Consider the following 21943-nt stretch of genomic DNA (forward strand, 5'->3'; position numbering starts at 1 on the left):
TTCAACCAATCAGACCAAGGATCTGGGTGACGTAGCAGCGACAGCGGCATCAACGGGTTGCTGCGCTTCGGTGGCCCGGCTTGTTGAAGGTAAACAAGAAGCTGCTTGGTCGCTTCTCTATCGTCATCGTGTTGAACCCGCCAACAGCGCGCTAGGTGGATAAGCCAGTTTGTGATTGGTTCCCGCAAATTTGTAACGGAAGCAGGATAGATGAACGTACAGGTTTCCAGCCTGAGATGCAGGGCGAAAACCAAATCGCCGGCAGATCAGGCTGGGTTTACCCAGTCTAGCTACCCACCCCTTTTTTTTTTTTTAGATTAAAGAAAGAAATAAAAAAAAAAAATAAAAAACTATAATTTCCTATGAAAACCCTCTTCACTGTAGACATTTTGAATCAACAAAGCAGAAAAAGCAATTACACCTGTGCTTTTTCTGCAATTACATATGAAAATGTCTGATTTGAATAAGGACCATTGTTTCAGCCCCTGTTGCATGATTGATACGTATCCGCTGTGACGGCTATTTAAATGTGTTCCTTTATTTTTACATACACTGTGTTTGTTTGGCTACATACTTTGCATACTCTTTCAGTAGATGTTTAAATGCTGGTTGCTCAATGTTTTTGTTCTAAAAAATTAATAACTCATAATTAATAACTCTATCTATCTATCTATCTATCTATCTATCTATCTATCTATCTATATATATATACACACACATATATATATATATATACACATATATACACACATATACATACACATACATACATACACAATACATACACATACATACATACATACATACATACATATATATATATATACATACATACATACATACATATATATACACATACATATATATAACACACACACACACACACACACACACACATCAATATATATAATGTGTGTGTGTGTGTATATATATATACATACACACACACACACAACAATATCATATATATAATGGAGTGTGTGTGTGTGTGTGTGTGTGTGTGTGTGTGTGTGTGTATATATATATACATATACATATACATATAACACATACATATATATATATACACACACACACCTATATATATAAGAGCTGTTACATATATATATACACACACACACACACACACACACACACAGAGGCGCGGACATAACACACACGAGGACACAGATACACACACAGAGACTATACACACATACAGCCACATACACACACAGAGACAGACAGCACACACACACACAGCACACACGCCCCACACACACACACCACACAGCACACAGGCAGGATAGACAGACACATATACACACTACACACATATATATACACATACACACATCAGAAAAAGAAAAAGACGTACATATACACATATACATACAGCATATATATAGAGAAGGAAAACATACATAAATATATGCACGTATAGAGAAAAGAAAGAGACATACAGGTAAACACAGAAAAGAGAAAAGAGGCATATATATAGTATATAGGGAAGAAGAGTGCACATATATATAAAGAAATACAGCATATATATAATACATATAGGTGAAAACAGAGTGGTACATCATATATATATAGAGGGTAGGAGACACAGTGCAGTGGCAGGAAAGGAAAATATAAAGGAAAATAGTAGGAAAGAACACACTAGATACCTGGAATAATGGGCAACCCTCTGCTTGCTTTTGGCACACTGTTGCTTCTACGCTGTAGGCAGTGGATGGAGGAAGCAATAGGAGGGGAGGGGGACAACAGACAATGTCATGTTTTCTTTCCCTGTTTGGGGGGGGAATAGGCACAGGACAGTGGAAAAGAAAATGGATGGACACAGCTCACAGGAGCTGATTAAGACGAACTCCTCCCCTAATGACTTTCTCACATGCTTTCTGGACATGAATGGAAATATCTTAGTGGTAGAGTGGTAGGATAATGGACCTAACTTGAGCAGCATAGCAATGAGTCTTGATAGTAAGAAAAGGAGAGATAGAAAAACATTAACCTCAAGCACGTCTGTGTTAGCCCTTTAAGAGACTCCTTCACATCTGATAATGCATTCCACATGTTGCTGTGTCGAGATATTTCACTGTACAGACCAGCAACAGTTCTTGTGGAAAAGAAAATAATAAATACTGCTGTGGGGATAATGCCAGCATATCATACCTGACCAGATGTCCACCGTCTGCTGTAGAGCTCTGGCTTCTGTTGTAACCAAGCAGCGATGACATATACATGGGGGAAGGAGTTGAGTGGAGCCTTTACAGAGGAATACACACTGTGTCAACAATAGCAATACATAAGCTTTCACTCGTTGAGATTGCTGGAGATAAGGCTGTGGAACATGGTAGAAATCACGCAGGCTGGGCATGGGGCTGTACAGAACACCTCACTGTGGAATGACCCATATAGACGCTGTAATAGATGGATAAGTGGTATATAGCAACACAGAGTTGGGTAAACATATGCACACCCTTACATTCGAGCTAATGACATACGATGTATGTCCAGACATACACAAAAAAAAACTGAGACTGAATGCTGCTATATGTATTATTCCCTCTATCACTGCTCACCGGTCATGACGCGATGAGGCGAAAGGGACACCTAGTGTAAGTTTATTGCTCCTCTTAGTCGATAGTCGACTAATCGGTCGCTTTAATCTTAGTCAACTTAGATTTCTTTAGCTCCATTAGTCATGTTTTATGCTTTTTATGGTGAATGATGGAAATTAATGAAGTACATCTCTGGTAAATATGGCAAGTAATGGAAAGTGGTGCAGGAATGGTTGGATGGACGAAAGGAGAATTAATGGTTCGTAGAATGTTCACCAACTGCCAATTGAAGGAAAATTTCTCTTCAATCGAGCACAGCCCTAGTAAATTCAATCTGTGCTTGTTAGAACTACAAATACTGGTAACAGTAATGTTTGCTGCCCTTTTCTATGTTAGCAATTGTTTGTTTTTTGTATGTCTGCTCTTTTTCTGCACATCTCATGTGATGTACATCAACTGATAAGTTCAATTCAATTTTATTTATAGTATCAAATCATAACAAGAGTTATCTCGAGACACTTTACAGACAGAGTAGGTCTAGACCACACTATAATTTACAAAGAGTGTGGTCTAGACCTACTCTATCTGTAAAGTGTCTCTAAGTTATACTAATAAGTTTCAACTACTTAGGTCAGGTGTTGATTAGACTATTTTTTTTATGTATAAATTCACTGTATCAAAAATGGGAATGGAAGGACAAGGAAACCGAATGATAGCGAGCAAACAGTGACTCGTGCTTGCCTGACAGAGACCGAAAAGTTAGAACTTAGATGTTGACAGGAAACGCCTTCGCTAAGATGGAATGCCAAACATTCACTGTGATGGTGGGTCAGCAGCACAGCAGGGATTAGGAAAAAGAGTCTGCCTTATAGGAGTATTTCACATAATACACATTACAATTGACTACAAACGACAGGAAGTCCAATATCTGTATTATTTCCAGCATGTGTACAGTATGTTGAATAACTTTTGGCAGGTATCTTTAAGAAGTCGGTGCAGCGAAATCAGAGACATTTCTTTAATTTCTAGCAGGAAGCACATACAGAAGGAAAGTAGGTCTCACCTCAGAGTGTTACTATCAACCTGGTTCAGCCAGTTATACAGACACAGGGCAACACAGACAATAGACAACAAGAATGTATCTCTGGAGTTAAGTTCTCACAGTGTACAGCAAAGCATTACATTACAATCCACAAACGTACAATGTACCTGCGCAACATCTAAAGTTATATAACCTGAGTCGCCTGCTGTCATCCAACAATACTTTAAGCAGAGTTTAACTAGTCTGTAATATGTATCAGTATTAATAAGGACGTGATCCGGTAGATTAAGGTAATGTTTTTCGGCTTTGTCGCCATCAGAAAGTAGTCTTAAAAGGGGGGGGGGGCTAAGAACAATTAAACAGGACTGTAAATGTGCCATATTTAAACAAAAGGCAAGGTTTAATGTGTACCTGTCAAATGCTACATAACGTTAGGCAATGCGTTCCCTGCAGATACGTTTTCTTTTTTATCCAACTGAATCTAAATAACTTTTACAACAGTTATGATTTTCTAGAATGGCTGTTGCCATTGAAATCAGTCCATCTCAGTCTAGTATTTGCAACAAGTGTCCGCTCTCCCTCCAGTCCTGCCGCGGACAGCACCGGCGGTCCGAATTGAGCAAAGACAGAGTTGGCCTGCTCAGAACACGAGTGCATTTAAAGCACAAAACCTATCCTCACGTACTGAATGTCCACAATGCGTTCAGAGCAAACGTAGAGTTCAAGCTGTATAAAAATACCGGAGACTTCAAATAAGAGGAAAGATAAAAGGCATCAACAGCTTGCTGGCTAGCAACGTTAAGCTAACAACTCAAGAAGCTGGACTCGCAAAATGGAAACACTGACTGAACCTGTCTTTTGCTGGCTGCTTGATCCGCACTGGACTCAACTTACCAAATGAGAAAGTCCGTTTGGCCTCTTCTTTTGTCGAAACGACTTCAAACACAACACATCTTTCCAACTGAGAGGAACAATTATGAGTCGTGACAGTTGGTTAATACGGGGGCTAGCAGAGTAGCTAACTTAGCTGGTTTAAGGCTATCCCGTCTCAGGTTGCAGTGTTGTTGACAGGCTAGACTAGTCAGCGCTGAACAAGCCGACTGACTAGCCTCTAAACCACGGTCAAGTGAGCCAGCACGACATGTGTGTTCCGGTTATTACTTTCAAAATAAAGCAAAGCACAAACATTTATAAACTGAACTAACGTTGAAGCCAAAGTAGTATTTGTGTGTATTAGTTTGCCTAAATGTACATACGTCGACGAAGGAATCACTTGTATTCTATATAAGCCTTTTTTGATGAGTCTATGGTTACAACCCATGTATTTTAAAGGCAAATCACCCAGACTTCCGGGCTGATGTAGAGCTGAATGTGGATAACTTTTATCTTGAAACTACACTGGATAATGCGATTGGGCAACAATTATCCCATCCCAGCTATATAGAAATAATTGGCCATTTTCAAGAAAATTGCCCGTTGTCTGTTTCAAGAAGTTGAAAAATAAAATAAAAAATAACTTCAGCTAATGCGTGTTTGAATGAATTGACATGTTGTTAAATGAACAAGAAACTCTAATGAATGTATTTCAATAGCCTTATGCATTTTATTCATGTCTAGCTTGGCATTAAGCAGGCATTCAATCTAACACTGACTATGTGGCTGGTGACAGATTGCACTATTAAAACATCAGGCTTGTCAGGACTGACCTCATGTGGAGAAAACTAAGTACTATATCAAAATATGGCAGCCAGTGGCCGGCTCAGTTGGTAGAGCAGGCGCACGTATACCTGGACGCAGAGGTCCAGGGTTCGAGTCCGAGCGGCGACTATTTCCTGCAGGTCTTCCCCCCTCTCTCTGTCTCCCCTTTCACACCTTAGCCGTCCTTTACATTAATAGCGGAAATGCTAAACAAATTATCTTAAAATAAATAAATGACATATATGGCAGCCACCAGGTGACTTGTAATGTTTGACCTCATACCATGATCCTTTATTGTCCTTGGCATTAACCAATAGCAGCATCAGACAGACAGTTCCTTGATTGTGCATAATTGTTTATTCATTTCCATTCTTACACTTGCTCAAAATGTTAAGGTGAATTAAAGAACCCTAAACAAAACAAATTTCCAATCCACTTCAGGTTTCAAAGCCTTCTTTAAATGTCAGCAATTCTCTAATTTCACACATTTTCAACACTGAAATTAATCTGTGGGAGTAATGTTAAAAGTTAGTAAACCTTTTACAACAGAAGATGACAGGAGAAATGAGAAGAAAAGTGCGTACTTATGGTTTAATCACGCAGAATACACTGGAGTTCTGTTGAACCAGAAGACCTAATCTCTTTAATACAATACTGTGTTTTCACTTCCTCATAATGATATTATATGTATTCATGTTGTTACAAAATACCATGGCATTGATATCTATCCTAAAAATCTATCCTCTTGAAAAGGCTGATCAAGCTCAAACTAGCCCAAATGTGATAAAACACTGAAGTGTATTGGTCTCCATCTATTCTAAGCTGAAATCACACATTGATGTCTGAGTGCTGAGCATCATGGAAAAGATTTAAAAAAGGTGCAACTTACCTGCAGCTGGCTGACTGCAACTCTAATATAAAGCACCCAGAGTTATCTTATCAATATTACTCAGGGATCCTAGATGCTCAGGTTCAACTTCAGGAAAGTTGGACATCATACAGCAAACCACTGTGATACAAGTCAGGTATCTGGAAGCCATGAAAAGCCTAAAGCATACATAATGAGAGCCCCACAGGTTGTTATATCCCTTGCTTTACTTCTCAATTAAAATGTTACCAATATGGCTTTCAGTGTGACTTCAGGAGGTGGCTGCAAAGCGTCGACCTAGTTGTACAACAAAAAATGTATGTACATTTAATGTAAATTAAACAGATGGCATGTCAACCAAAAATGGATCAAGCCCATAGAACTATGACTAAAGCGGCATGAACTATGGCTACATACTAAAACCTTTTTTTTTTCCCCCATAGCTTATAGATCTAAGAAAGATCTGCATGGAAGTAAAAACACAAGCAGTGGGAAGATCAACTCAAAGAAACTGAATATGAATAAATGAACTTCAGTGTTGTCTACTTGGTGTGAACCATGGATGTGCTGAACAGAAGTTTTTGCTTTTTCTTCTTCTTCTTTCCTCCTTTCTCATCTGAAAAAGACAAGACACCAAGGATGAACACTTTAGCTATAAATAAATGGTTAGTTACTAGATACAGTTGATTGTTAAGATGCCAGACCTGGGTCAACCACAGGTTGCGGAGGAGCAGCAGCTGCGCCATTGTCCAGCTGCAGAAGTGCCTTCTCAAAGGCCTGGCTGAAGGAGTTCTGGAAGCTGGGCACGGGGACGCGGTCCGACCCGTCGCTCTCTCCATCGCTGTCAGCTGCTGGGGGAGCTAGCAGTTGATCTGCAGGACACAAGACTGACTTCAGGAAACTTTCAGGGAGTTACGCTGCTCAACAGCCGTAAAAAAAAACTAAATAAAATCAGGCTTTATACACACAAGGCTCCAGTTCTTTCACCTGGACACTTAATCAGTACATGCTACACGTACTAACTGACACATGCTGTACACCTGTATAACTGACACAAGCACTGGGATTCATTTTTTTGGGCTGTTACTGTTGCCATTATTTTAGTTGTTCCAATGAACTTTGGGCTCACTGCTGCAACCGAGAGCCAGCCTGCAGTTTAGCATATTTCAACCGTTATTTAACGGTTTGTGTAGAGTCATCTAATTCATGCAGGAACTACAATGTTAACAATGCATGTCTACACATGATCTCTACAACTACAGAGTCCAGTGGATATATCGTTTTGTCTTGACCTTTCAATTTGATGAAAGTACCACAAGTTTCTGAATTGATACTGAATTGAATTTGTTTTGTTTTAATTGTAACTTTACATTTTCAAGTCACCACCACATTTACAATATTGCACTACCTTTCTTTGGAGGGATCCTGGGCCCAGCATCACCTCTGGCCTTCCCATCTCTTAGCATCTATACAGGACACAGGACCACGTCAAGTATACAAGTTATGTGCTACAACATTAGCGCTTCATTTCTGTGATGCATTTCCCTTATGACATCTCAATCTTATCTCAAATATGTTGCTAATTTGGCATTGGTGGGTTTGCCATACACACCTGTGCAAAGGACATACAATGGGAGTCATCCTCCACACTACCCACAATGGGTGAAGAGCTTTGCCCATTCAGACTTGGGAATCTCATCCCATCTAAAACAACAAAAGGAATGCTTAACTGACAATGCCTTGATTAAGCATTTGAACGCCTAAATATAATCCATAAACAGCCAGAGATTCAATGTATAGCACTGAACCATAATTCGCTGAGGAAGGCGCTGCTCTTACCAGAGGAAGGACTGCAGCTGAGGGGTGAAGAGGGAGCAAATGTGAAGTCGGGCTGCACTGGGAGGCTGCTGTTGTGAGGAGGAGACCCGAATGCTGGGAAATGCTGAAGGTTCTCCAACCCAATATGCACCTCAGGATCTGAGGGGAGGGGGCCACACGAGCACAAATACAGACCTCAGTCTGATATCTCGGAGATTTGTTACATCTTGAGTTGTGACCCAAGTAGCTGTACTTACATTTACCCTGCTTCTTGTTCTCTTCAATTTCAATTCGCTTCTCTCTGCGCTTCTCATCCCTTACTTTCTTCTGCCTCAGGCGCTTTCTCTTCTCCAAGTCATCTAATAGTTTGGAGGACAATGTATACGATTCACCAGTTACAATCTTAGCTACGTTTGCAAATTCAAATTCTGAAAACAGGCAAAGTGTGCTGACCTGCAAATGTGTCCAGAGTTTCTTTGGACAGGATTGGCGGCTGTAGGGCTAACTCACAGATGCTGAACTCGCACGTGAGTGGCAGGTGAGCCAGATAGCGATGCCGACGACGGATCTCCTGCAGATCCGTGCATGAAAAATCCGTTAAAAGCAACATACGGTTTGCCATTTCTAAATATGTAAAGTTACGTCTTAATCAGACCAATAGAACACCGGTTACAGGAGTACAATACTGCCTAAAACTTGAAAACACCCATCATGCTCTCTGCTGAAAACAGCTACACCAAAACGATCTGAATAGCATGCGATTTGCGTTTCCTTGTTTTGCTGACCTCAGTGACTGTGTGTCCCACTATCTCCACCACTGTGGCAGTGATGGAGTCCGGACTGGCCTCCAGGCTGCCGTATTCACGCAACAGACAGCGTACATTCACAGGATGCAGGAACATCTGCTGGCAGTCATCAGCTGTAGGGAGAGACATGGGAGAGGGAAGAGAAGGTAATGAGGAAAGGTTTTTAGTCAACACTGAAACTTGAAAATAGGGGAGGGTTGAAAAACTAACCATACATACAGCAACCATACAGCCAAGAAAAACCAGCTTCCTGCACTTTTAAATGGAAGTCACCATGACACCCTTCATTGTTTCCAATATGTACAAGATTTTCCAGGTTTGTTTTAACTATGTTAAATTTGACTTCATTCTGATTTTTACTAACCAAACAGGATTTGTCCGCTTTTTATGAACACCCGATATGTCCCAGGTCTTACTAGATTCAACCAATTGGTTCTTATGTAATCAGGAAGTTAGCAATTTAGTTTTCTTAAAATCGGGGTAAAGTGTTATTAACCACTCAAGTTAAATCTGAATGACTTTGCTTGTGTTCATATGAATGTGTCATTTAACATGCCTTTATTAGACTGAAAGAGCAAAGAGAGCTTGTGGAATGTTGCGAACTCACACCGCTCACACAGGGTGATCGAAATGTTTAGTGGTATTGTAGTGTAGTTTTCTTTTTTATATAGTAGGGGAGGGGTTTTGTTAAGGATGACTCCAGTGCGTCATCGAACCATGATTTAAGGCCACCCAAAAATTCTGGACACAGAAATGGTGGAAAACAGAGCAAAGGTTTAGCTCCACAAAGCAGTACTACACACAGTTTACATTCTTTTCAGAGTTTTCCAGATTTGCCAGATGATTTCGGTAGGTAGGGGGAACCTTACGTGGCAAAGGAATTACCCACCTTGGTAGAAATAGTAGAAGGGTCCGTGCACCACGCTGGTTGAAGGGCGGCCCGACTCTGCCTGACTGGCAGGGCTCTCCTCATCAGGCTGGGGCTCTGGGGCTGCATCCATCATAGCCTCTGGAGGCTCCTCCAGCACACTCTCCAAAATACTTTCAGGGATGGCTGGCAGCTCTGCAGCCGCGTCCTCTGGGACCTCCGCCACCTCCGCCACCTCGTCATCAAATGCAGAGCTGTACTGCAGCACAGGCTACAAAAGGGAAAGGAGACCGACAACGCTTACTAATCACAAGTACAGTATACCCATAATACCATGTCAAAAGTAAGAACATGCAAGAAAAGTAGAAGCTACAACGTTGGGGAAGAACGTGCAAGAAAAATAATTGGATCCCATCATACAATATTTTTTAAACAAGAACGTTGAAAAGATGCATTTTCAGACTCACCTTGGTGCTGCTAAAAATAGTAACCACTTCCTCCACAGGAGAAGAAGGTTCTTCCAGAGTCAGAGAGGACAGGTCGAGGCTGTCTCCTACATTTGCCTTCTGCTGCTTCAGCATTTCCTCTCGCTCCTAAACCATAAAGACATTAGTTTAAAGAGGTAAATATCATATTCATATTACACCTGCAATAGAAAAATGAACTGATTTTACATTCAATGGCATCTTAAAAACCTACGTGTTTGGCATTTTCAGTGGGGCTTTTTTTTTTACCTGCCTGATTTACATATGTTGAACGCACTCATTTTTTACAGCGACTTCTTTTGTCAATTATGTACTTGTCTATTGCTTCATTTATGACTACAGACAAAATAACCTAATTGTTTGGTGTCACAGAGAGGCATGTAGCTTCAGTTACCTGCAAAAGACAGAGGGCGCTCTGGATGAAGCAGGCCTGGGCGTCCCCTTCGTGGCTGAGCTGAGCCTCCAGGACAGCCTTTTCCTCGGCCACCAGGCTCAGGACCTGCGTCGGGGAGGTCAGCAGCAGCTTGGAGTATGGGCTAAGACTTGCATCTAGAAAACATGCGTCATCACACGTTGAATGGGAAATAAGGGAATCGTCCCCTTTGGGAGATATGCACGTATAGAACACTGGAAATAGCTCTCTTGTATTTCTGTCTACAAGAGAGGTTTTTTTAACATTAATATGCGTTCCCCCAGCCTGCCTATGGTCCCCCAGTGGCTAGAAATGGCGATCGGTGTAAACCGAGCCCTGGGTATCCTGCTCTGGCTTTGAGAAAATGAAAGCTCAGATGGGCCGATCTGGAATCTTCTCCTTATGAGGTCATAAGGAGCAAGGTTACCTCCCCTTTCTCTGCTTTGCCCACCCAGAGAATTTGGCCCGCCCATGAGAGAGAGAGACATCATGGCTTGCAAACAAGCAAAGTGGCAGTTGGTCAAGGCCACACCCCCATCCTCTACCTTGCCCCCCCCCTTCTCTCCTCCTTAATCGCTACAGACACAGAAATGGCACATCCTAAGGAAAGCTCATTGTGGGACTGGCTCTAGTGGCTGTAATTCTGCACCAAGGCAGAATTTCGGGAAAGAGACTTCAGATACAGTATTAGGGGACCACTAAGGTCTATATAAAAGCATCCAAAGAGCACCATGTCATGGGACCTTTAAAAAGGAAATCAACAATCCCTTTCATAAACAAGGTGCCTGTCTCTCACCTCCAAAGCGAACAGGCTCTTCCACCTTCACCCACTGAGAGCTAGGCATGGACACCAGAGCCCCCTTTTCCCTCCGCATCAAGCGCATGGTGATTACGTCACCAGCCACATACTGCCGGGTCTCCATGGCGACCACACTGCAACAAGAAACCAATTGTCATGACACTCAACCAAACCAAAATAAATTAAAACTGCTGCTCTGTGAAGGCATCAGTGTTTTCTGTGTTAAGCCTTCTAAAAGAAATATGCAACCCTCTCTTTTTTATTATTTTTTATTTCTCATTTACCTCTTCAGGTCAGCGGTTTGAACCGCCTCATAGCAGATAGGGCACTTGGACCAGCTCTTGTCACTAAGAGACAGGTAGTGCAGCATGCACGGCCAGCAGAAGATGTGTCCACACCGGGTGATGCGGGCTGACAGAGGAGGGTAGAGGCAGATGGGGCAAGACGGCACCTCATGACTGTAGATGCGCTGTAGACGTGCACAAAAGGATTGTCATGGCGTGCATCAGGATGTAAAGGAATGTGGTCTTTCGTTCTTGGGGCTCCTGCACACTGCCTGCGTGGCAGCTGCGTGGCGTTTTCTATGTCTTTGCACATCATAAACGTGTCAGACGCAGCGCTGCTGCTAACCTTGTCTGTACACATGTATGTCACGTGAGAGTTGTGGAAATTTACTGCACTCAAGCAGTAGTATACTTCATGTTAAACAAATATATACTGATTTGATTACAGCAAAGACAACGTCGGCAGTATTGACAGCAAAATAGGCTACAGAATATCTCATTCTGTATTGACAGGTCCAATATTTTCTTTTTAAATTACATTTATATCTGCATTTATGTCAAAACCTAGAGACTTCCAAATGTCATTTATTAAATGCATTCGTGGCTAAATGACATATAAACATCTTTTCCTATTCTATTTTGCCTGGAAACGCTTCCAACACGCTTGCGTGTCGCGTGAAAAATAGGCGGCGGTTCCATTTCTAGCATGCACGCGTTTTCGGCGCCTGAGACGTGTGTGTCACGCAGGCAGTGTGCAAGCTCTAACAGGTTAACATGGGAGCCAAAATAAAAAAGGGACACGCCACGCAGCTGACACGCTCACGCCACACAGCCAGTGTGCAGGAGCCCTTATACACATGTAATGGTAGCACTGCTCAGCAGAGGACAGGCACTCACCACTTGCTGCACACAGTCCCAGTTGACCAGAGTGTCTGGATCAGTGAAGTGAGCCTTGTAGTCCTGGTCATCAGTCACCACAAACTGGCAACTGAAAACACTCAAAGTTAGGCAACTCCCACATGTTAGGTATCGATTTCATGTTCTGTATTGTATGGAGGGATGCTTACTTGGCCTGCAGAAAAAGCTCCTTGTTGAAGGGCTTGTGCTTGTGGCCCCATTTGTTTCGGCGGCCCCAACCGGAGGGGCCTCCATCTCCGAAGCCACCGTTACCTCCACGCGGTTCAAAGGAGAAGTTCAGCAGGTGGTTGAGGCTTATTTTTTTCGGTCCAGCAAACTGAGCCGGGCTAAACTCGGCCCGGCGTGTCTCTGCTACCTGGAGAGGCATATTTGAACTTAAACCTTGATGCTGTGCTTGTTTTCAAAGTTCTAAATCGTGATGAGAGCTCGTTGCTGAAATGATTTCACATAAAAAAATAAATAAAAAAATAAATAAGGGTAATCCTTAGAATAGAAGAATAATACCAACCTCCTCACGCCGTCCTCCACCTGTAACTCCATACTGTCGTCCTCCACCTCTCTGAGGGGGTCTCTTGTCAAAATTCTTGCTTTTCTGTGAATTGGTGTGACGAGTGCCTTGGAAACTGTCGGTTTTGGGACAGGAGGGCTCACGCTTGCGGCTGTAGCGCTTTGAGCCTCCATTATTTTTTCCTTCTGTGAAAAAAATAAAAATCAACATGAATACAGTAATATTATATAGTAGTATTATACAATCCTTCATTTTACTGATACATGGTTTGTAAGTTCTTAAAGGGGAAGCAGGTTCAGAGGAAGCTTCTTTCCTGCGGCTGTCACCCTACTGAACTCTAACTCTGCATCCCGGTGACAATTTAACCTACTAAGCCCCCCCCCCCCCGGACAATTTGCACTACCCTACGCCTGTTCTATTTATTTATTTACAGATGTACATACTGTAATTACACCAGATACATAGCCATATTCTACTGCTCTTCATACTATTCATCCTGCACATACTTATTCTTACTACTCTTATGTTACCACAGTGCACATAGCTGTACATACTGTACATATCTGTCTATATGGTTCATTCAGTATATCCATATTTATTCTGTTTTTCTTATTATATATTCTGTTAATACACTGCATATATCTTTATTATTCTTACTACTATTGCAATGTCACTGCTACTACATTGCACATATCTGTACAGTTTGTTCAGAGTACACTGACATTCAGAGTGGCCTCACTGAACGGTCACACAATTAGACTGGTATGTAAATTGAACAACTAGCTAGCTAGAGGTAAAACTTTTTTTTTGCAGAAGTTACAAATGGGGAAATATTAGCTCCAGTTCTGACTGTGGGCCAAGTGTTTTGACAGCGACGTCAGCCAAACGAGATAAACAAGCTCTGCGCTACTGCTAGGCCCCAGCAGGCCCAGGTTCAGTGCGTGTTTATCTGCAAGTGCAGAGGTTGTGTTGGACACCCCCGAATGAATATTACTGTAACGTTATGTTGTGTACGGAGGAACGTTCACCTGTTTTAGGTTTAGAATCTCCCGGTGTTGGGCCTGTGGAGCTGGAACGGGGTGGAACCTTGGTGTTGGTGCTGCTGTTGGGGTTTTTCTCCATGTTTGTTTCCGTGCGGTGAGCGGTTCTGGGGCCGAGCTCCGGGTAGAGAGCCGCTGAGCTCTCTAGCATCAAACAGAAAAACGAAAGGGGAAAGCGGGCTGCAGTGAGTGCGGGTCAGGCGACGAAGGCCCTGGTTCATTTCTGTCAAACGCGGAGACCCCATCACGGTGACATCTTGACAATAAAACAACCAGAGAAAAAATAAGAGACACGATTTCGGCGTCTCAAGTTATGGAGGCTGTTGGAAGATAGGACGAATGCTCGCCACGCGGGGCCAAGACCCCCCGAATTTAAGGTTTGTACTTGTTAAGGAAAACAAAATGCCCTTAACAAGGCGTTAAATGTTTTCCAAAAGCTGGAAAACGTGACAATTCAAAGATTATGACCAAGAAAAATATCCGCTACAACGAGCTTGCTTTAATGGCGACGGGTCGCCAAACAAGAACCTGAGAGACCCGGATGTTTCTTGTACCGCTTGCAAATCTGTTTAGTAGAGGCCCAGCTAAGTATTGTGGGACATGTAGTGCTAAAACCTTCGTCAGCTATGTAATGGGTGTAAAAAATATATATATATATATATATATATATATATATATATATATATATATATATATATTTTGTGTTGGTTGTGTGTGTGTGTGTGTGTGTGTGTGTGTCTGTTTGTGTGTAATAAAATGGGTTTAGTGAAATATCCGGACACGACAGTAAGATGCCGTATTGAACAAATTCTTATAGGTTATGCTATGTCAGCTGATCGCGAGAGAAATGTGCATCTTTAATACAATATTTTCACCAACTGTGTACCACCAATTGTGTTAATAAATATTTGTGTGTTCTACATAAGCGTGTGCAGAAGGAACTTTCTAATAACCGGACCAAATACATTATCTTCCAAAACAGTGCTTTAATGTGTAAACAAAATACAGAGGCGCACAAACTATTGTAGAAATACAAAAGAAGTTAATTAAAAAGATATAAACTTTGTTTCTTCAGAATAAGAACATAGTCATTATATTGTGCCATGTGTTTGCAGTTTTTCTTTTTGGTGACAATTTCCCACAAGAACTAAGACATTCAGTATCAACATAAACATGTGAACTTGCTGTTAAATACTGACCATCAGGTCACTCTGCCAACCCAAAGTATTTATGTGTGACAAACATCATGTAAGGTGTTCCTCTGTTGAAGACCAACATACAGTCTGTATACTTCATATTTTTTTCTTTGTATCAGTCCTGTAACAGAAATTGTTTGCTGCCTTTTACGGCATGCTGTAAAGTCACTCTTCTTCATCTTCCTCACTCTCTGATTCTTCTTCAAATGCTTCCTTGTTTTTTCCTGTTAGGGAGCAGTTTAGAATTGCTTTCTGAACCTGTTGCTTTTCTTCTACAAATAAAAAAAAGAAAAAAGAAAAAAAGAAGGAACTAGTCAGTTGAAATTTCAATACATCATGCAAGATTCATGTTCAGCACTGGTAAACATTTAAAGTTAATATCAGGACTCTATTATTGAAGAGTGAAAAAAAAAACGAGCAAAGAAAAAAAAAAGCGCTACTACTCACTATAATGGAGTTCAGTACGAATTTTGAATAGAACGCAGTTAAAGAAATCCCTTACCTTCATTTTTACACTTAGGGAGCATTCGATGGAGCTGCTGGGTGTTGTATCGGATAAGAAACTTCTGACATGTTCTCATTGTTCCTGGAAAAAACAAACGCCTTTAATTAGTGTTCAATTAATATTTAAGATTGTTAAAAGATATGTCTAATTCATTATGAAATATGTGTTGATGTTCTTCTGACCTCCGACATGCAAACAGTTCAGAAAACAGGAGATCTTCTGCCCACGGGTTTCAATACAGGTAATGAAAGGCAATGCAGACCAGAGGAGTCTGTAACACTTTTTGGGGAAGCGCAGGAATACTATTCCAGTATGAGCATTCAGATATTTCACTAAAAAGGAACCAAAAACACAGAGAACACAGACCTTGGTCAACAATACCCTGAAAGTACTGCGTGATTAGGGATTAATTCAAGACCAATATCATCGTTGAAGGATACGATATCATCACGATACTTAAGTCACAATGCGATATTATTGTGATTTTAAACATATTGCTAATTTCTGCAAAATATTGCAATTTATTACCTTTTTTCCAACTTTTCCCAATTTCAAATGATGTCCCCAAAAGGAAACTTTGTCAACATCTGTTTTAAGAGATACATTTCTCTGTTTGCTCATTTCATTCCAATGTTATTGCTGCAAAATGGAATGGTCAAGCGGACAAACTGACCAACACATATATAATAATAGATCGATACTTGGCGTCTGTGTATCGATACAGTATTGCCACAGAAAATATTGCGATACTATGCTGTATCCCCCCCCCCCTCCCCCCAACTACATTTTACGCCACTACATCTATTTGACAGCTTTGTTACTTTGCAGATTAGGATTTTACATTCAAAACACCCGATGAGTTTCTGTTTATAACATGTATGATGCATTGTTATAGATTAAACTACACAACAACATGAAATGGTAATAACAATCAAGTCAATTTAAACAAAAAAAGTAAAAAATAATATAACACAGACTGGGGCCATTCTGTATAGTTCCATAAAATTTTCTGATTATGAATCTGCAATTAAAAGTTTTACTTTTAATGGAGTGTTTTTTTTATTGTTATTATCTTTTAGTGAAGCATTTAACCACTGATTACCAGAGAACCTGATGCTGCAGAGAGCTGCCCCATAGTCCCCGTGTATGCGGGCCACCGCTGCCTTCACTGTCGCTGCAACAGCTCGGTCATCCAGCAACAACAGGCGGCTCCTGTCTGACACGTTCACTTCGCACAGTAAATACCTACGGACAGAAAAGGTACCGTCACAAACGAACTGTGAACACACAAAATGTGTGTATGAGCAATGGTAACTTGCGTGAACAGCACATTTTACCTGGACTTCACCCGCACCATTACTGCTTCTTTCTTCTTCCGTGCGAACTTCCGTCAACAAAACGATCTAGCTACTACCCGGAGAGTGGCACTAGCGCCACACGCTGGTCATGTTTGCGATGCTGCTGGGTTCATTTATACACCCATGGCAGTAGCCTACGAGCAGCGTTCGTGTTTGCATGAACGCATCTAGCTAGACGGTTTCCGGAACGAAAAAACAAACACTGAATGTTAATATAGTTCCACAAAAGGGAAGGGATGACCGTCGAGAGCTCGAAAACTGAACAAAAAGGTCTAATTTAGTTAAGAGCAATTTTATGACACTTGAGAAGAAACACCCAGTTAAAGACGAAAACGGGAAAGCCTGGGGTTTAAACCATTCATACCCCTTCGGTAACTATGACAATCTCTATCGTTCTCAGCCAATGACAAACGTCCTTTTCCGTCTCCCGTACACGCTTTACGCCATCTTGAAATTACACCCGCAGTTCATCAAGTCGCTCTCAAATTAAAAAAAAGCACAACAACTCCTTTCATCATTGCTACTGTGCTCGGTATGAACAGTTCACGAAACAAACAGGCACCGACAGTCAGCAAAGGTCAGACGGACGCAGACACCGGCTCGGAGACGGATCACAGGGAACGAAAGCCTGGTGGAGGAATGCTGAAGAAGCTGAAGTCGAGGCGCAGTCAAACGGATAAGTGGCCTGTAGTCACAGAGGATGAACTCCGGGCTCTGGGAAGAGATATTACCCCGGACAATGTCCTGGGTCTCCGGGTAGTCACGGAGGGTAAGTAAGCCAAAACGTTAACTTGATCTTAATTGAAGACGGTGAAATCACACCGCTGAACGGGCACAATTTAACTCTATGCTAATTGTGGCTAGGTGACGAGTTTTCAGATCAGCTGACCAATAATTTCACTAATTACAATGAATGCGTGAATTTAAATTGGTCAAACAGGTTACTATATGCCAAACTATGTTTTGAGTTGGGCAGCCCAACTCTTTGGCGTTATCCAAAGAAGTAGGATTTATCCACGCCACGGGCGTAGCAGGGAATTTGGGCCACCCAGAAGTAATGTTGTTCCGAGCCCCCTGTCCTTTAAGCTGTATAATGGCTTTTTTTGGCCAGTTGGGGAGGAAGACAAACGGCTGCAAACACAAAATAGTATCATCTTATAAAGCTGTAATGGCAAATGTTTTAGGTAAAACAACAAAACTACAAACACATTTTGAAGTTATGTTTCTTTCCACCAAACAAATGCAGGTCTATTCACTAAACCTTGAGCTTTAGTTTGGTCTCCAGTGCAGCTTTAAGTCATTTAATCATATGTTTATTTGGCCCCTTCCCTTTTGGTCTCCTGTAATTGTCACTAGAGCTGTAATCGGGCCTTAAAAGATAGGCCCGAGCCCTACAAGTACATTTTGATTGACAGCTTTTTAAAAGCCCGAACTCGTTTACAGCCCGACATTATTCAAATGTGCACACGCACGCAGCTCTTTTGCCAAGAATGAGTCATTTATACATTGTTTAACATCATTTATTCATGACTAACGTAGGCTATAGGCCGCTTGGAAGTTGGAACAAAGAAATAAAATAAGTCCTCCCAGAGGCCAGCCTCTGTTTCACCTCCTCAGCATCCATTTTTCGCACTAATCAAAAATGCATCACCTGACCGCTCATTTACTGCACAACCCCCATCTGGTCAAGGGTGGTTCGGGCAAAGATCTTCAGCTCCAGTTGTCACCACCTTCCACCCCACTAGTAACTGCCCTGGTTGAACCCTCTGAGTCAAACCCCAGGGTCTGTCATCGGACACCCAGTTTACCGCAGTTGCAGCTAATGCTTAATGCCTTCCATTGTTTTTGGCCTTTTCCCCGGACCAGACTACAATGGCATTACTTCCCTTCTCTCTCACAACACTTTGTTGAAAAGCTGGGAGTGTGCCCGATAGCATTTCTCATCGCTACTGCAAGGTGCAGGAGCCAGAAAACCAATACTGAAACCCTAGTTGCTCATGAAGTGCTATCTCTGTTCACAAAGTAAGGGTTAGCCCTTGTGTTACATTGTATATGCAGTATTTTGTGACTTGCCTCAGAATTCATCATGCAAGTATTGGTAAGTATAATTAACTGTCAAAGAAGTACCTCTGTTTGCCAGTGGGTGCTTGCTTGTTGTCCGATAATGGACTCGCTCACTTTTTATTTGTGTTTTGTCTTAACATGAAGTCACACTTTTATTTCACATTCCAGACTATCTGTGCAAACTTGAAGACAATATCTACAACATTGACTTCACACGTTTCAAAATCCGAGATCTGGAGACAGGAACGGTGCTGTTTGAGATTGCCAAACCTCCAAACGGCGGTAAGTGACATATTAACTTCTGCAACTATTCATAAAGCTCACAAAGTCTTTCTCAGGGAGATTTTTTTCACTCAACATGACATGTTTTCTTGTACAGCCAAAGTTCGACAAAGCTATTAATTGCTTGCTTACACTTTGTTGGAGCCCGACTGCTTAATAACAGTTGTTTTCTCTGTATCATCACTGGAAAGCTAATCCTTCCTAAGATGACCAGTTTGGAGAAGCATATAAACAGATTGTTGTTCAGTTAGAGCTCAGATGTGTTGTACAGTCAACAAAGCACTTCATCACCAAGCACAGGAATGCCAGCCTATCCCAGGGTTGTGTTGACCTTAGCTCTCACCTCCTTGTCTCTCTACGGTTTACTTTTATCTCCAGAAATATAAATATAAGAGAACAGAAAGTCCCACAAGTAGAAGCAGTGCTTAAGCAATGTGTAATTTGCATTGCTTCAAATGCATATGCAACATTCAGATTTTAGAAAAGATTTGGGAAACCTCGGTGTGTCCTTAACATCTTGATCTGATTCTTTTGACATTGCTCTTACAAACCATATTATATCAATGCAATCAGTTTTATTACAGTTTCTTTTTTTTTGAATATCTGGTGAATAATTATTTAAAGGTCCTATGACATGCTTTTTTTTCTTCCCCTTATGACATCATAAAGGGAACATTCCAGATCGGCCCATCTGAGCTTTTATTTTCTCAAAGGCAGAGCAGGATACCCAGGGCTCGGTTTACACCTATCACCATTTCTAGCCACTGGGGGACCATAGGCAGGCTGGGGGAACTCATATTCATGTTAAAAAACCTCAGAAAGTGAAATTGTCATTTCTTGGGACCTTTTTTAAAAAAGACAGAACATTCAACATTATATTGAGAAATATTATGCAACAGGTTACATAATATGTATCTTTAGCTAAACATGTTTTCTGTATTAGGTTCCGCGGAGGGTGAAGACGAGAGTGGAGATGTAGACACCAGTGCAGGGCGTTTTGTCCGATATCAGTTTACACCAGCCTTCCTAAAACTGTGCACTGTTGGTGCAACGTAAGTAAATGAACCTAGTTCTGACTAGTAATAGCTGAAAGCATAATAATCAGACTTTCGCGTTCAGTCAACTTGGGTTGTTTGAACGTTTTTGTTCCAACTGAATTGTAAATGTCTTTTTTTTTTTTTCCTAAACCTCAGTGTGGAGTTCACAGTGGGCGACCGGCCCATTAACAACTTTCGTATGATTGAGAGGCATTACTTCCAGGGACGCCTTCTCAAGAACTTTGACTTTGACTTCGGCTTTTGCATTCCCAACAGCCGCAACACATGTGAACACATTTACGAGTTTCCACAGCTTCCAGATGACCTCAGTGAGTTTTTTTTATTTTTTATTTTACTCAGCCACTAATGTTAATTCTGTTACACATTTTCACATAATAATGCATATTTTGATCTTTGTTCATATTTCCTTCCTTCCCTCTTTTTTTTATTTTTTTTTTTTATTTCTTCTCCTCTTCCAGTTCGCCAAATGGTGGCACACCCTTACGAGACCAGATCAGACAGTTTCTACTTTGTGGACAACAAACTCATTATGCACAACAAGGCAGACTATGCCTACAATGGTGGTCTGTAATACCCGCAGGGGGAAATGTTTGCAATACTTCCCAGGGGATTGATTTCCTGCATTACAACCATCCAAAAGCTTCTTTTTGGGGGGACATAAGTATTCTCTCCTTTTGTGTACATTCCACCAAACGCAACAACATTCTTCAGAACCAACTGACCACATCTGCCTTCACATGGAATCATGGATCCATTCATCAGTAGAGCTCAGTTTCTGGGACTACGAGGAATGTTCGCTCAGATATTTCTCTGTTAAATCCAACTGAAACCTTTTTGTTCCGTCTCTCGGTTTGTCATACAAGTGTCGTGTTACACTTCTGCCTGCAGTTTCTTGCCGTCTCTGCTGGAAAGGGACACTTTGAGTCACAGACGTCTCATGGCTAAGCCTTTTAGACTGTTAGTTTTAACTTAATTTACTTTAGTATGTAGGTGTTATCAGTTGATGTTTATTTGAACTACCCTTCGCAAGTGACAATTGTGTTTCCCCGTATGGAAAAGCGAGCATTAACTAGATGTTTTACAGTATTGTAAGTCATAGATGATCATGTAGCACTAGTTGACAGTTTGAGTTTCATTCTTGCTTAAATATCTACCATCAGTTGTTTTTGTCATTGGGACTGTTTGTGTCAAATATTTAAGCTTGGTGTCAATTTCATAAGGAACATTAGGTCTTTGGTAGGACTTTTTTTTTGTTTATTTTTTAAGAATAGCATGAGCTCTCTTTTCATGATGCCAGGTGTCATGTTTACCCTGCTAATAGCTCTCACGTTTTTATGACAACAGTTTTCACGACATCATTGGCTGTCGACTGGGAATCTAGTGTTTCTTCT

General features: G+C 41.3%; 4 protein-coding genes across 5 annotated transcripts in view; 1 reads left to right on the top strand and 3 right to left on the bottom strand.

Annotated features, from left to right (window-relative positions):
• si:ch73-138n13.1 (calponin homology domain-containing protein DDB_G0272472) overlaps positions 1-4687 on the bottom strand; it is a 36137-nt gene extending 31450 nt beyond the window's left edge. The window contains exon 1 of one of the 2 annotated variants that reach the window (XM_039802926.1): positions 4480-4687. The gene's annotated coding sequence lies outside the window, so the exon portion shown is untranslated. Of the gene's footprint in view, positions 1-2154; positions 2227-4479 lie in introns of those variants that run through there. The other variant, XM_039802925.1, reaches the window with a different exon arrangement.
• Positions 4688-5621: 934 nt separating this feature from the next.
• rnf10 (ring finger protein 10) lies at positions 5622-14633 on the bottom strand. Its single transcript, XM_039802775.1, has 17 exons — positions 14078-14633; positions 13050-13234; positions 12691-12896; positions 12521-12611; positions 11624-11808; positions 11337-11473; positions 10523-10677; positions 10111-10236; positions 9665-9914; positions 8755-8888; positions 8423-8540; positions 8227-8328; positions 7991-8128; positions 7764-7855; positions 7560-7617; positions 6856-7023; positions 5622-6767 (listed from the first exon to the last, which is right to left on the bottom strand). The coding sequence occupies exons 1-17, from the start codon at positions 14238-14240 to the stop codon at positions 6694-6696; spliced, it is 2382 nt and encodes a 793-aa protein (XP_039658709.1). The 5' UTR covers positions 14241-14633; the 3' UTR covers positions 5622-6693.
• A 422-nt stretch (positions 14634-15055) lies between these two features.
• pop5 (POP5 homolog, ribonuclease P/MRP subunit) lies at positions 15056-17257 on the bottom strand. The gene is made up of 5 exons (XM_039802777.1): positions 17128-17257; positions 16893-17035; positions 15973-16122; positions 15788-15871; positions 15056-15557 (listed from the first exon to the last, which is right to left on the bottom strand). The coding sequence occupies exons 1-5, from the start codon at positions 17145-17147 to the stop codon at positions 15451-15453; spliced, it is 504 nt and encodes a 167-aa protein (XP_039658711.1). The 5' UTR covers positions 17148-17257; the 3' UTR covers positions 15056-15450.
• Positions 17258-17653: 396 nt separating this feature from the next.
• Positions 17654-21943, top strand: part of unc119.1 (unc-119 homolog 1) — a 5974-nt gene continuing 1684 nt past the window's right edge. The window contains exons 1-5 of the mRNA XM_039802776.1: positions 17654-17917; positions 19381-19494; positions 20438-20546; positions 20688-20860; positions 21011-21943. The exon at positions 21011-21943 is cut by the window's right edge and continues 1684 nt beyond it. Coding sequence (XP_039658710.1) covers positions 17683-17917; positions 19381-19494; positions 20438-20546; positions 20688-20860; positions 21011-21123 — 744 coding nt within the window. The 5' untranslated portion in view covers positions 17654-17682 and the 3' untranslated portion in view covers positions 21124-21943. The remainder of the gene's footprint in view (positions 17918-19380; positions 19495-20437; positions 20547-20687; positions 20861-21010) is intronic.

Source organism: Perca fluviatilis, chromosome 6 (assembly GCF_010015445.1).
Source record: "Perca fluviatilis chromosome 6, GENO_Pfluv_1.0, whole genome shotgun sequence".
In the NCBI taxonomy this organism is placed as follows: domain Eukaryota; kingdom Metazoa; phylum Chordata; class Actinopteri; order Perciformes; family Percidae; genus Perca; species Perca fluviatilis.